Source organism: Miniopterus natalensis, chromosome 18, assembly GCF_054644295.1.
Source record: "Miniopterus natalensis isolate mMinNat1 chromosome 18, mMinNat1.hap1, whole genome shotgun sequence".
NCBI classification, from domain to species: Eukaryota; Metazoa; Chordata; class Mammalia; order Chiroptera; family Miniopteridae; genus Miniopterus; species Miniopterus natalensis.
In genome coordinates this window covers 19,062,459-19,077,939 of record NC_142098.1, presented here as the reverse complement: position 1 = coordinate 19,077,939, position 15,481 = coordinate 19,062,459, and the positions used below count along the sequence as shown (strand labels likewise).

General features: G+C 47.0%; 1 protein-coding gene across 1 annotated transcript in view; it reads left to right on the top strand.

Annotated features, from left to right (window-relative positions):
• The window catches only part of BCO1 (beta-carotene oxygenase 1), a 31,623-nt gene that overhangs the window by 1,565 nt on the left and 14,577 nt on the right, over positions 1 to 15,481 (top strand). The window contains exons 2-6 of the mRNA XM_087827102.1: positions 1,811 to 1,939; positions 7,356 to 7,485; positions 9,419 to 9,566; positions 11,188 to 11,335; positions 14,571 to 14,791. Coding sequence (XP_087683228.1) covers positions 1,811 to 1,939; positions 7,356 to 7,485; positions 9,419 to 9,566; positions 11,188 to 11,335; positions 14,571 to 14,791 — 776 coding nt within the window. The remainder of the gene's footprint in view (positions 1 to 1,810; positions 1,940 to 7,355; positions 7,486 to 9,418; positions 9,567 to 11,187; positions 11,336 to 14,570; positions 14,792 to 15,481) is intronic.

Here is a 15,481-nt window from a genome sequence, read left to right as displayed (position 1 = left end):
TCAGTGGTTACAGTGTCAGGCTGTGGACTGAAAGGTCCCAGGTTCAAATCTGACCAAGGGCACGTACCTCAGTTGCAGGCTCAATCCCTGGTCCCTGTTGGGGCTCATGCCGGAGGCAACCAGTCAATGTTCCTCTCTCACATTGATGTTTCTCTCTCTCTCCACCCCCCCACCCAACCCCCAAAGCAATGGAAAAAATATCCTTGGGTCAGGATTAAAAAAAAAAATTGCAAATACATCTGACCCTGCCCTGGCCAATGTGGCTCAGTTGGTTGGAGCATCATCCCATACACCGAAAGGCTGTGGGTTCAATTCCCGGCCAGGGCACATACCTAGGTTGCAAGTTCCATCCCCAGTTGCGGGGTCAAGTGGAAGGCAACCCGTCGATCTTTTCTTTCCCTTCAGTGCTTTTTTTCTCTCTCTCTTTCTCCCTTCCCCTCTCTCTAAAATCAGTAAGCATATCCTTAGGTGAGGATTTAAAAAAAAAGCTGTGTTCTTATTGACCTTTGTCCCTTGGGCCCTACTTACCTCTCCAACCTCCATATTTATGATGCCCTCACTCAAAAACTATCGTCCAGTCTCACTAAACAGGGGCCTCCTGGTCTTTGATCTCTTGGTTTGGTTTCCTCCAGAGACAAACATTCAGGTGTAAATAGTTTATCCCAGACTCGATCCCAAGAAACACTGGGAGGGAAGCCCAAAAAGGAGGCATTGTCAAGACACTGGGCACTGGGAACTGCCAGAGCTGAATCCCCTGGGAATAGTATAACACTTGCCTCACACTGTCCCAGCTCAGGGCAAGGAAGTGGTGGCATTTGACCCCAAACTCCCCGCCCATTGATGTGTGAGAGCTGCTTCCAGGGGCCTTAACTCTCCAAGGTGCTTCCAGCTTGTCCAGCATGTGGGCAGAGCAGCTCCCAGGGTGAGAACAAAGCCCTCAGTCAGAGAGCTGCAGGTAGTTGCAGAAAGCACCCTTCATGGGGAGGTGAATGCCAAGGGGAGGTGGGTGGGGGACCAACAGTGTCTGCTCCAGCTCCCTATCTTTAGAGCAGTGCTGTCCAATAGAAATACAACGCATGCCGCATGTGCAATTTTGAATTTACTAATAGCCACATTCAGAAAAGTATAAAGAAACAGGTGAAATTCGTTTTAGTGGTATATTTTATTTAACACGCCAAACACATCCAAAATATGATCAATTCAACATGTAATCAATATTTTAAAAATTGCTAATGCGATATTTTAAATTTTTTTCATAGTCTCTGAAAGCTGGTGTGCATTTTACACTCAGCACGTCTCATTTGTACTAGCCACATTTTATGTGTTCAATCGCCACATGGGGCTGGTGGCTACTATATTGGACAGTACAACTCTAGAATGTTCTTTCCTTTGTGAGGCAAGTACCTACTCTCCCTGAAGACTCACCCAAGTCACTTCCTCCAGGAAGCAGCCCTCCTCTCCCCCTCCCTCACCCCCCTCGGGGTGAGGCTGTTCCCCACAGCCGCTGGCTGAATCTGTTGCATTGCCTTTACCGCAGTTTATCTCGAGCGTCTGTTGATTTCTTCTGCCTCTGTCTCTCAGTGGATGGAGAGCAACTCAAGGGCAGGGACGGTGCCCATGCATCCTGGTATCCTCAGTGCTAGCACAATGCCATGCATATGATACACTTTCTGGAAGTGACTGCTAGGTAAATGAATGGATGTAGTGAGTGGTACTGGGGCTGTGGCCTCAATTCCTTTCCATGGCCATTTCTTCTAGCTTTTTGGTTTAGACACAGAAACTGGAAACTAAACATTCTTTCTCTTAACAGGCAAGATTCCAACATGGCTGCAGGGAACGCTGCTTCGCAATGGGCCTGGGATGCACACAGTGGGGGAGACCAGATACAACCATTGGTTTGATGGCCTAGCCTTGCTCCACAGCTTCACAATTAGAGATGGTAAAAGCACTACATTAGTTTTCTATTGCTGCTGTAACAAATGACCATGAATGTAGTAGCTTCAAACAATACAAATTAATTTTTTTATACTTCTGGAAGTAGGGAGCCTAAAATAGGTTTCACTGGGCTAAAAATCAAGGTGTTGGCAGGGCCGCATTCTTTCCGAGGGCTCTAGGAGATAATCCATTTTCTTGCCTTATCTAGCTTCAGAAGCTGTTGGCATTACTTGGCTTGTGGCCCCATCTCCATCTTCAAAGCCAGCTCTCTCTCTCTCTTTTTCTCGCTCTCTCTGCCTGTCTTTATCTCTCTTTCTGCTTCTATAACCACATACCTTTCTCTGACTCTAACCTTCCTATCGCCCTCTTATAAGGACCTCTGTGCTTACATTGGGCACACCCAGATTATCCAAGATAATCTTCCTTCTTAAGGTCCTTAACTGAATCACACCTATGAAGTCTCTTTTGCCCTGTCAGGTAACATATTCACAGGTTCCAGGGATTAGGACTTGGACGTCTTGGGGAGGTGATTATTCAGCCCACCATAAGCATAAGCCTCCCTGGAAAGGTGGCCAACGTTCTTTTTCAAAGAGTTCAACTTGCAAAATAATATGTATTCTTGATAAGGTGGGCAACCGCAGGTGGGAGATTACAGGCTTTGGAATCAAACATGCACCAAATCACAACAGAGTGAGTACAGAGCTGAAAAGAACAAAGCTGAATGTATTGCTCGCCAGGCCCAGGAGAGCCATGTCACTCAAACAATACGTTCAGTAGCTCTCCCTGAGTGGACACTGACTATAGGGCAGAGAGTAGGAAGTGCTACAAATAAAGTGAAACTCTGAGTTCAGGGTACTGGCTCAAGAAGTGGATTGTCAACTTTGCTGTTGGCCATTGGACTGGTTTATATGACAGCAGCGTGAGCTGGTTCTCAAAAAGATCCAGGATGGGTTGCATGAGGCTTTGGCAGGCTTGGGGAACACAGTATACAAATTCACGTTCAAGAACTTAAGCTTGGTGACATTTTTCTTTGACCCCTGTGTTTTAGCATGGGCAACCTATGATCACTTCGCCTCCCTTGGCCTCATCAGTAAAAAGAGTTTAATGATCCTCCGTGGAGAATTGTTGTGATGATTAGAAGTATAGATGTCTAGCAAGGGTCTGACACCTCGGGGACGCTCAGTAGATGAAAAACCACCATCATCGTTGCTGGGTTTGAATCCCAGCTGCACCATCCTAACTAATATGCACCTAAGCTGTGTGACCTTGGCCAAGTTACTGGCCCTCTCTGTGTCTCAGCCTCCCATCTGTAAAATGGAGATATAGCAGTAGCATATCTCATGGAGTTGCTGTGGAATTTAAAGGAATTAATATGTGTAAGGAGCTTTGTATACTGTCTGTCACATAATACGTGCTCCATAAGCATTAACTATTATTTCTGCATAACTATTATTTTTTTCAAGCCAGTCAGCAATTTTTTTTGAGTGCAGACTCTATGCCAGTGACTTGCTCAGACATTTCAGGAATAAAGATACCATGTGTGAAAACCATGAGCTGTGTTTGCAAAAACTTACAGATTTTGCTGAGACTGAGCCATAGAGAGGACGGTTCCATATTTCTTGACAGCCTGAAGTCTTAACGGCCTCCTTCTTTTTTAGACAGAAGTCACCAGTGATTCTGGGGGAAGCAAATGTTGTTCTGGATGAGGTGCATGAAAGGTGGCCTCCTTTCCATGAGGCTCTGCTTTACCAGGCTACCAGGTCCTTTGTGGCCATTGCTGGTGCTCATTTAATGATCTGTGGGAGGTGTTCCGGTCCCCTCTTTGCAGATGCAAAAATGGAGAGGTTGAGTGGCCTATCCAAGGTTGCCAAGGTAGGGCTAAGATCTTAACTTGTATTGTCCAGAGTTTAAGTTTGCAGCTGTCCCCCCATCCTCACCCCAGCACACCACCCCCCCCCCAACTACCTGAGAAACAGCAGTTGCTTAAGTGATCCCCCCTCACAGCTTACCAAGCAGTAGCTCTGGCATCCTTCCATAGAAACCTCCAGGGACAAGGGAACCAGCAGGGAATGACCGAGGCATGGCTGTCTTACGGAAACATGGGATAAATAGGCAAATGACTAAAGTTATCCCATGCTGTTTAGAATTTCTAAAGGCTTCTAGTAGGTTTTCAAACTAAAAATTCATTGTCAAAGGTAAGTAGTCATTTTGTATCCTTTTATGAGATAGTCAGACAGGTATGACCACAAGAAGAGACAAAGAGAGGCTCAGGAAAACAAAGGTTATTATACTTACAGGTCCTAGGGGCAGGAGGCACAGCACATCACACAGGGCCACATGGGAAAACACCAGGGTGGTCAGGAGAGAAGACAGGAGCAGGGAAAATGCTTAGGCCAAGGCCTTTATTGGGGTTTTGAGGGAAAGGCAAGACAGGGCAGGGTAAACAGCGTAGGATTGGCTCCTATGAATAATTTCAGTGGGCTATGGGCTATAGCAGTGATCTTTAGTGGCCTGGCACCTAGCCCTGGGATGGTTAAGGCAGAGGAATATTCCGTCCTGGGGTGTATGAACCAGACAGAAAAGGTGTGGCTCTGAATTGGTTACTTTTCATATCAAAGACATGCTAAGCCCATTGCTACCTCCAAGAATTGGCTAGTCTAGGGAGGGACAGTCTCTCACCAGCAGAAATGTTTTTTAAGATGTCAAAACATCATAATACACATGGATGCATTGAAATGATATGTAATTGTATAAACGGTGCGGTAGTAATAAAGTTAAACAATTAAAAAGAACATATACACACACACAGTAGCATGAAAGATTTTGTTTTATTCATAATCTGAGACTGGCTGAAAAATGGGAAATATGAAGAGCATACCCAGTTACTTCCCCTGGCCTGCCCTGGACCCTGGGCATGTTGAGGGCGCATGCCTCACCCTGCTTGGCAACGATCAGCTTGCCATTCTCCAGCATAGGGCGGGAGGTCCCAGAATTCAGAGTCCCTGTTCAAATTGTTATGTCTTCATCACTTAGCATGGGGCCTGGCCCAGAGGGGCACTTTGAAACTCTTTATGGAGCTGAAATGATACAAACGAAGTAAAGATTGTTTTGGTAGAAGGAAGCAATACTTTCCCAACCCATCTCAATGCTCACTGCAGGGAGTGCTTGCTGGCCTCTTGCATAAGTGCTTTGTGCCCATTCACATCTCAGTCCTCACTATAGTTCCTGAAGTAGGTACCGCTGCTATCACCTCGATTTTACAGATGAGAGTCTAAGACCCAGAAAGGCCAAGGTACTTGTCCAAATGCACACAGCTAAGACGTGGTGGTGGTCAAATATAAACCCAGTACTCTCTCAACCCAGAACCCTGAGTCCTAATTATTATGCAATTCTGCCCCCATTCCCCCATCCTGCCAGCTACCGTCTCCCCATCTCCCCAGCCCAATCCTCTTGAGGCTGACAGATTGTCAGTGATGGTGCGGCACAGCCTGGCTTCATCTCTTCTCTCCTCTAGAAGTCTCAATGGCTCCCCATTGACTAACAATGGAAATATAAACCAAAAATGTTAAGTACTATTTATTATACATGACTCAAGAGGGCATGCACAGGGAAAGCGGGGTTCTTGGATTTGCAAAGAACACAAAGTCAGTATTTCTCAAAAGGTGGTTTGTGAACCTCCTGCATTGGAATCCCCTCGGATGCTAATTAAAGCTGCAAATCTTCCGACACGCGTGTGCGCGCACACACGTGTGCACAGCTTGAGTGAATCATAACCCTGAAAGTAGGAACAGAGCACCTGTGTTTCTAACACATTTCCCAGATGACCCCGAGCATACACTGACGCTTGGAAAAACCTTCACTGAGGACCTCCAGCCTGGCTGCCCAGTCCCACCCACCAAGTTATCAGGGTGCTGTGAGGTGGGGCTCAGGCTTCTGAAGTATTTTTAAAGCACCAGGTGATTCTAGTATACAGCCAACTTGGAGAACCTATGTTAGTGCCAAACCAATAAGACTTTGGAGCAAGAAAGTGAAAAGACAAAAAAATAGCCTGTGGCCTTCAGCAGAGGCCAGAGATGTAATACTTTAAAAAACTAACAAAGATTTGAATAAAAGAGGCAGATTGGAACAGGTGGGGCCCAGTGAAGGGTATACAGGAGTGCTCTTTTCTGTAAACCTAAAATGATGTCAAAATAAAACATTTTTATAAAGCAGGCATAGAGAAGCATGACCCAGGTCTCTCTCAGCAATGTAGTTGATACTTTTCTAATAAGAGGCAAAGCTGTTTTCCCATGAGGACTGGAGCATGCGAATTCCAAGAGCCAGAGTTGCCAAGATTTACAGACAAAAGAGCTCTTAAGAATTTAGCCTTTCTAAGCTTTTTCAATTATTATAGCTCCAAAGTAGACTTTTGGAAAGTTAGCTTTAACACACACACACACACACACTCTCATATATACATAAGCATGTGTGTGTGTGTGTGTGTGTGTGTGTGTATACATATATATAGCTATCCCCATCCCCCAAACCAGACCCCATTCTAGACGATTCCAGGCAGGAATCTGTTTACTTGTGTTCCTTTGGAAGGAATGTGGCTAATTGGACTCTTCTAGGAGCAAAGTGGTAGGGAATGCCGGGTGGCTTCTCCTCTAATCTCAGCCTGAAAGTGGAGTGTCAGCCTTGAGCAGTTCCAGAGACACATTTTCCTGTGGCCCCAAGTGCTCCGTGCTCTGGCGCTAGCTGTTTATAGGAAACGGGCCCCTTGCCTACAACCAGCCTAGGCTGGGTGTTTATATTTCAAGTAAAGAGAATTCAACATTTTAAGTAAAGCACCACAGGGCCCAAAGCACCTTAGCCAGTGCCTGTGGGTGGTGACCCTCAGAGGGAGTGGCCAGGAAAGAATAGGCCAACTCAGGGGGAGACCAGGATGTCCCTGGAGCAGGTTCCGTGTGGCATTTGGTAGAAGATGAGTGTGCGAGTGTGCGTAGCCTCACCAACCCCTAGGTGATTCTTCCTGCCCCCAGGATTTTGTTGGACAATCCAGAATTGCAGCAGCCATCAGTTATCAATGTGTGACAATGGTCCAAAGCCTTGCCCATTCTATTCTGCATCTCAATAGCTTATGTAGCTTTTATTGAGCACCTACTGTGTGCTAAGTGCTTTACAGGCCTTAAATGCCACAGCAACTCTGTAAGGAAGGTATCATGATCCTCATGTCACAGTGAAGGAGACTAAGCCTACATGTGATGCAAGGTCAAGTGCATGGCTGGTAGATGGTGGAGCAAGGGTTCATATCCATGTGGGGATCTGAATCTCCTTGGGTAGAGCTCATGCCTGTCCCCCTCAGCTCTGGAATGGCTGGAATCAACATTGAAACCCTGTAACGGTGTCAGCCTGGGATGATTCTGCTTCTTCTCTTTCAGGTGAAGTCTATTACAAGAGCAAATACCTGAGAAGTGACGCCTACAACGCCAATATCGAGGCAAACAGGATTGTGGTGTCCGAGTTTGGAACAATGGCCTATCCAGACCCCGGCAAAAACATATTTTCCAAGTAACTGTCCATTTTTAATCTGTTCATGCTTTTCAATATCCTTGATGGTCAAAACAACCAGTGTTTGTTGCTCTGACAATGGCCTTTAGGGTGGATGAAAACTTCATGTGACTGGCCTTTGCTTATATTCACTGTGCAATTCTAGATCACTGAGAGCAAGAGAGGCAAGCAGCGTCAGGTTATTAGGCATTCTCCCACACGGCTGGGGGCAGAGCAGTTCGGAGTCATCGATCAAAATTACAAATGCACATTCCCTTCAGTCCAGAGGCATACTTGTTCATGCCGAAGTGACAAATGTACAGAGTTATTTGTGGCTGCATTATCTGTTATGATGAGAAACTGAAAATAACCCAAATATTCATTGACAGAGGAGTGGTTAAATAAGTAACAGTAAAGCCACGCAAGAAAATACTAGGCAGAAGTAAAAAGGAAAGAGGTTATTTTCTGTGTATCAAATGGAAGGATTTCCAAGATATGTTAAATAAAAAAATAAAAAATCAAGATATGTAAAGAGCAAATAATCCCTGGCTGGGTAGTTCAGTAAGTCAGAGCTTCACCCCGATACACCAAGGTTGCAGGTTTGATCCCCGGTCAGGGCTCATACAAGAGAATTAACCAATGAATGCATCAATGAGTGGAACAACAAATCGATCTCTCTTTCTCTCCCCGCGTCTCCCTATCTCCCTTCCTCTCTCTCTCTCAAATCAAGAAATAAAAATTTAAAGAGCAAATAATATGCTATATTTTGTGTAAAGGGGTATATTTTTGTTTGTACATGCATAAGGAGATTCTGGAAGGATGCATAAAGGAGGTAGAAAACTGACAAATGGGAGAAAAGGGTAGGGGAAGATTTTTAGTTGTATATGTTTTAAGTCATCTGGGTTATAACGCCTACGAATGTATTACATATTTGACAATTAAATTGTTGGCCACAGAATCGGGCCTGATGTCAGTGTCCCCTTCCTGATACTCCTTAGATGTGGAAGAGTTATGAAATATGCTAGGGACAGACTGGCCCAGAGGTGGAAGATTGCTTCTGCTTTTCCACAACTGCTCTGAACTCATTTCCAGGTGGGGAAAGAGCCAGTGAAGGGGAGGGAAGGGGAGGGAGTCAATTTAAAACCACCCCTTTGGGGCATCCTTGCTGTTACATGACTTGCCAGTAGGGGGAGCATTAACCAAGACAGGGATTCAGGATTTTTTTTCCTGCTTTGAGTTTGCCTTTTTTTTTTAAAAATTGAATTTTTAAAAATTCACTTTGGTTAATAAATTAACCAAATAAATGACATTGGTTAGTAAAATTATTCAAGTTTCAGGTATATAATTCTATAATACATCATCTGTATATTGTACTGTATGTTTACCACCCCAAGTCAAGTCTCCTTCCGTCACCATTTATCCCTTTACCTTCTTGAGTTTGCCTTCTGATCAAATTAGTTATGAGTTCTTAACTCAAAATTAGTTTGCTTTTCTTTAAAAACAAACAAACAAAAAAACCCAACTCATTTCCTAGACAAATCTGAGGTAACCAGTGTGAACTCACATTCCTGCCAAAAGCAAGGATTAGTTGCTTTGCTAGTCTTCAGGGACCATTATGGGTACATGTATGATTTCTGTAGAGCTCCTTAAACTTCTCCAGAACAACCATCCAGCTATTTCTGGCTTTGGTGCAGGAGACCTTTGGAGTTTTGAGAGCCCAGGAGGGCTCAGTTGGTGGCCACGTTGTCCCAGATACTCCTTAGTTGATTCAATATGGTGGTAGCTTTGGCCACTTGATATCTAAGTCCTCAAGTGACCCATTGGAGCCTGGTACTTTTTCTTCCTTAAGTTGAAGTAGAGCATTTTAAGTGGTAGGAAAACGAAAACTATCTCAAGCAGAATTTTCCAGCTGGGTAGACACAGCACTGACCCGTAGGTTTGCTTTCTTCCCCAGAGCTTTCTCCTACCTGTCCCACACCATCCCAGATTTCACAGACAACTGCCTGATTAACATCATGAAGTGTGGAGAAGACTTTTATGCGACCTCAGAGACCAATTACATAAGGAAAATCAACCCACAGACTCTGGAAACTCTGGAAAAGGTATCAGTGAATCTACAACCAACATCAGTTTTTGACTCGAGACAGGAACCCCTTGGGTGAGACCATGTGCGCTGCAGGGACTCATGGGGTGGAGCCCCCTCCTCTAATGACACTGACTCTTGTGTTTTCCCATCATAGCACTTACACTAGATTCTAAGCTCCCTTGGGGCTGGGGCTGGGGCTAGGGCTGTGTGTTTTCATCTTTGTGGCTGTATTAATTCCTAGGGCTACCATAACAAGTACCACATACTAGGTGGCTTAAAACAATAGAAATGTATTCTCTCACAGTTCTGAGGACTGGAGGTCTGAAATCAAGGTGTCAGAAGGGCCATGTTCTCTCTGAAGGAGGGCAGTGTTCTCTAGGGGAGGATCATTCCTTGCCTCTTCCAGCTTCTGGTAGTTGCCAGCAATCCTTGGTGTTCCTTGGCTGATAGATGGGTGCATCACTCCAATCTCTTCTAAGGATATAAATCATTGAATTAAGGCCACCCTAATCTATTACCTAATCTAATAAGGCCGCCCTATTCCCAAATACAGGTACCAGGAGTTAGGACTTCAACATATCTTTTTGGAAGACACAATTCAACCCTTAATAGAGCCCATAGTCCTTGGCTTTAAGTGGTAGCTCAATGAGTTGTCTAAATGAATGGTTGTGCTGGACCTCCCAGGACTCCCAGTGGCCTTACCTTGTATTGACCTGAAGAGGGAGGCATTAGGCAGAGAGCAAGTATACAAAAACAAATGCCCAAGCAGATATCCTTCCTGGGCAGAATCAAGTCAACATTTTTGTGAAAATCAATAGACCCACTTTCAATTTTCTCCAGTCGGCTGTTCAGAGCCTCAGTGTCTTTGTAATACATTTTAATGATCTGTTAAAGGAGTGCTTTTCTTAGCTGTGAAGTGATATCCAGCTCCTTTTAAGCTAGGTGGCATAGATCTAACTGATGTATGCGATCCACAAAGTTGCGGAGAGGAAAGACTAGGAGAGAACGAGTACTGCCTGGCTTTTGGCTGGAAATTGTGCTGTCCTGGGGAGCAAGGGCAGACAGCTGGTACCAGGCCACCCTATTGTTTCACAGTTGTGGTTTGTTCGGAGCCGGGCACTACTGAGCTTGCTAGTTGAACTTCACTTCGACCAAATGTTTTTGTAACCTCCCCATTCCCGGAATAATACTATGAGAGAGGCCTGGAGATTTCTGCCTCTGTGGAATGCAAAAGGAGAGAATTTAAATGACTTATGTAGAATGACACAGAGCAGTGGCCAAAATTAGCACCATGGTTGCCTCTCTGAACAGGTCATTGCTTAGAGCTCTCTGTGGTGAGGTGTCCTCTCTTCACTCTGAGGACCGCCGGCAGGGCCAGGCAGCAGGATCCGAAAAACTGCCACAGAAAGCCCACAGCTCACTCACCCCCCTGCAACCTATTTGCTCTAGGAGGGCCCCCATGATGTTATATCAGGTCACAAGGGTAAACCTTCTCTTGAAAGGTGAAGCCTGCCTTATTTTCAGATCAGAAAATGTGCAAAAATAGCCTTCATCTCCCTGAACCTAGAACCAGTCAGCGTTTCACAGGATTTCAACTTCTCCCCGTTTAAAAACCAGGTGCCTCTCATATTTTGCAGGTTGATTATCGCAAATACGTGGCTATAAATACGGCAACATCGCATCCTCATTATGATTCAGCCGGAAATATTCTCAACATAGGCACATCCATTTTGGAGAAGGGGAAGACAAAATTTGTGATCTTTAAGATCCCTGCCACAGTACCAGGTAGGTCATCCTGGGGATATAATGAAGCTCAGACACCAGGGGTGGCTCCCTCTGAAGAGTTCTGACTTTTGCTGATGACATAGATTCAGTCTGACTCTTTCCCTCCCAGGTGATTCAGATGACCATGAACTCATTATCTCTCTTTAGGAGAAAATGATGTTGCTGGGCTTCCTTTCGGAAGTGAATCCGTTTACTATTCTAACCTTTTCTGTAGGTTACAGTTCATTGATTCATTAATTAATTTTATTTATCATTTACCCATTGTTCATCCATCCACCCATTCATTTATCATCCACCCTCCCTTCTTCCCTCCCTCCCTCCCTCCCTCCCTCCTTCCCTCCCTCCCGCCTGCCTTTTTTCCTTCCTGCCTTTTTTCTTCCCTCCCTCCCTCCCTCCCTCCCTCCCTCCCTCCCTCCCTCCCTCCCTTCCTTCCTTCCTTCCTTCCTTCCTTCCTTCCTTCCTTCCTTCCTTCCTTCCTTCCTTCCTTCCTTCCTTCCTTATCTTTTTTCAGGCTTCTAACAAATATTTGTACGTCAGGGCCATGCTACCCATTCTCATCCCAGCCCCGGAAGCCATGTTCCCAGGGTTGTTCAGGGAGCTCAGCCCTGCTGGGATCAACTCCAGATCCCCACCCTGCTCTCCGGGCCTTCTGGACCTTCTCCACTTAGCACAGGAATCCTGGAGGGAAGCCCAGGCCAATTGTGATTGCTGTTCCTGAGGGGGAGGAAGGTGAGGCTCATAGGCCTTATTTTGTCCAGGACCCTCCTGGGAACCGCACCCAGGAGACCAGGCCTCCATTGGTGGCTGGAGATAGGGCAGAACTAAAAGGGTGTTTGGCTTGATTTCCTGGCTTAGGAAAACTGGTTTCCATCTGTGATCCCTGCTGACCCCCCTCCCCACGGTCCTGTAGAACCTCCTGAGCAAACTACCAGCCTCTGCTGGCAGATGTGACCAAGTCCCTGAGGTCAGAAGGTACCATGACTATTCTTGTTAAATGGAACTCCTATTAATTAAGCCAATAAAGGGATATAGGGTCTAGCTTAGAATCCTAGGATGTCAGACCTGGGGATGGTCTAGGCCTTTGAGTTTACCACCTCATATTACAGAGGAGGGCTATGAGGCCCAGGGGATCAGGGGAGATGCCCACGGGCACAGCTTGCAGGAGCCACCAACAATCCACAAACAGCTACGCTCCGAGTGCCTGCTCCACGCCGGTGGCTGTCCTGGGATCATGCCCATCTCCTGCCTGCCAGGCCGGGGTGCCTTTCATTTCAGTTTTCTTTGTGCTCCATTTGTTTTGTGAAAAAAAAAAACTAACCCACAGCCTCCCTCCCACCAGCCAGCTGTTCACAGTGTGCACAGGTGGCCACAAGGAAGGTTAGAGACGCTTGCAGGTAACTCATTAGAAATCAGCCCTGGGCCTGGGAGGGGAGGCCTTTTGGCCAGTGGTGACTCACCCTTGCAGGGGAATAAGAAAACTGAACGTGTACTGAGGCCCATGCGAGTCTGGGCACTGGGCGAGGTCCTGGGCCTACTTACTCCACTATCTCACTCTGTTCCCTTCCTTCACACTGTGAACGTTATGAGCCCCTAACACACCACAGAGGAGGTAGCCAGGCTATGGGGCAATGTCTTCTTGGCTGAACCCTATAACTTTGGTCACAATGACAGATATTCCACCAAGCCTCAGCTTCCCGTCTGTAAAATGAGAATCATACAGCCTACCTTGATGGTCACAATATATGCAAAAGCCCCTCATCACCGCAGGTGTTTCAGAATGGGCAATGCCAAGAAAATTCATGGAACCCTCTGAAACACATCTGTCTTAGAAAAACTAATTTTCCTGTGTGTCTCCTTCACTTTCACACTCCACACAACACTTCTGACCCCAGATGTGAAGGGAGCGCCCCCACGCCAAGCAATTCTCTGTGACACCTGCTGGTGTCCTATAATTTAACTCAATTCTAAGCCTACCTATTTGATAGTGTCAAACCCCACAGGTTAAGGGCTCAGTCCCACAGGACTGCTCCTCCCCCATTTCAGATGCCAATCGCAAGTATTAGGTCCCCAGGTTATCCACAACTTCTGTCCGACTTGGCTCCAAATCAGGGGTTTCCATCACCCCTTCCTCGGTTTTGATTAATTTGCTAGAGTGGCTCACAGAACTCAGGGAAACATATTTACCAGTTTATTAAAGGACACGATAAGGAATACACATGAACAGCCAGATGAAGAGATACATGGGGTAGGGCCTGGTAGTTTCCGGAGCTCAGGAGGTCCTGCCCCCGTGGAGTTGGGTGCATCAGCCTCCCAGTGTGGATGTGTTTGCCCACCTGTAAGCTCTCTGAACACCACACTATTGGGATTTTATAGAGTCTTTCTCACATAGGCCCGATCGATGATTAACTACATCTCCAGCCCCTCTCTCCTTTCTGGAGGATGGGGTTAGAGCTGAAAAATCCCAAGCTTGTAATCATGGCTTGGTCTTTCTGGTAACCAGCCCCATCCAGGAGCCCACTCAGAGTCACTTTGTTGGAACAAAAGATGCTCCTAGTGTTTTCACCACTTAGGAAAGTACGCGGGTTTTAGGAGCTCTGTGCCAGGAACTGGGGACAGGGCCAATATGTACTTTTTCTATTAACTCACAATGTCAAATGATGGTCCTCAGCAAAATGTCCAAGCATAAGCCTGGGAGCCCACCCATCACCTAATCAGCTTGATAGAGCCTCAGGCCCAGCCGCCTGCTGAGCCAGACTCCACGTTTCATCATGATCCTCAGGTGATCTGTACGCACGGCAGAGTTTGAGAAGCTTTGCTCCAGAGCAGGCCAACAAACTTTTTCTATAAAGGGTCCAAGAGTCAATATTCGAGGCTTTGCAGATGTGTCGTCTCTGTTGCAACTACTCAACCGTGCTGTTGTGGCTGGAAAGCAAAAGCAGCAGCGATCCCTGCATAAAGGAGGGAGCGTGACTGTGTTCAGATAAACCTTAATCCAAAAGCAGGTGGAGGCAGGGGTGGCCCCCAGCTGTGGCTGCAGAGCCGGGTCTCAGAGGGGACTGGGCCTGAGCAGGAAGGACTCCGAGCCTCTGCCCCATGTCAGCTAGGCGGCAACCCCTTCGTCTGCTTTACTTGTCAGCTCTTACTCCAAGGTCGCTCTGAGGGCTCGCTGCAGGCGGTGGCGGTGTGGTCTGGGAGGCCAGGCCCTGCGCTGTGCCTGAGGCTTGCTTTTCTCCAGACAGGACGAAGGGGAAGGACCCCTTGAAGCACATGGAGGTGCTCTGCTCCATCACCTCCCGCTCCCTCCTCTCCCCGAGCTATTACCACAGCTTCGGGGTCACCAAGAACTACGTCGTCTTTCTCGAGCAGCCCTTCAAGCTGGATATTCTCAAGATGTCGACTGCGTACATCCGGGGAGTGAGCTGGGCTTCTTGCCTGGTTTTCCACGGGGAGGAGAAGGTAAGCCCTGGCTGGGACTTCCAGCCCGGGGGTCTGAGGACCCACAATGCGAGGACAGCCAGAGCGAGGTGTCCCCAGAAGCAGACGTGGAGATGGAGGCCAGCATGGAGGCGGTTTCTTAGGAAAGAAGGAAGCAAACTACCGTACAGTCTCCCCCAGAGGCATCAGCCAGCCTTCCAGAGAGTTCTGAAGTTGGGCCCTCAGAGTGGCCCTGAGTTAGGATAAGGGTGCCAGGCCTTTATGACCACACATGACAAGTCAGTAGAGAAGACCATCCTGAAAGGGTGTGTGACCTTGGACAAGGTAGCCTTGTCAACCAAGACACTCACCCAGCAGTGGTCCCCACTAATCTCAGTCCTAGCCAATGGCTGGGCTCCTCCAGCCTCCCTTGTCCGTTGACAAGCCCTCCATGCAGCCACTGTGTAATGTGGGGAAGGGGGGCCATAGATTATTCAGACATCAGAATGACAGTGTTCCACCAGACGGCACGACAGAAATCCCCACTGTAAATCCCCACTTACCTCGTCCCAGCCACTGGCTCCCTGCTCACTCCACCTCCTCCTGTATCTCAAACCAGCCAAATACATCCCTGCCTCAGCGCCTTCAAGTTCAAATTTTCTGTCCCCTGGAATGCTCTTCCCGGTGTGGTTCCCTACCGCAATTACTCTGGGTCTCAGCTCCGGCCCCCTG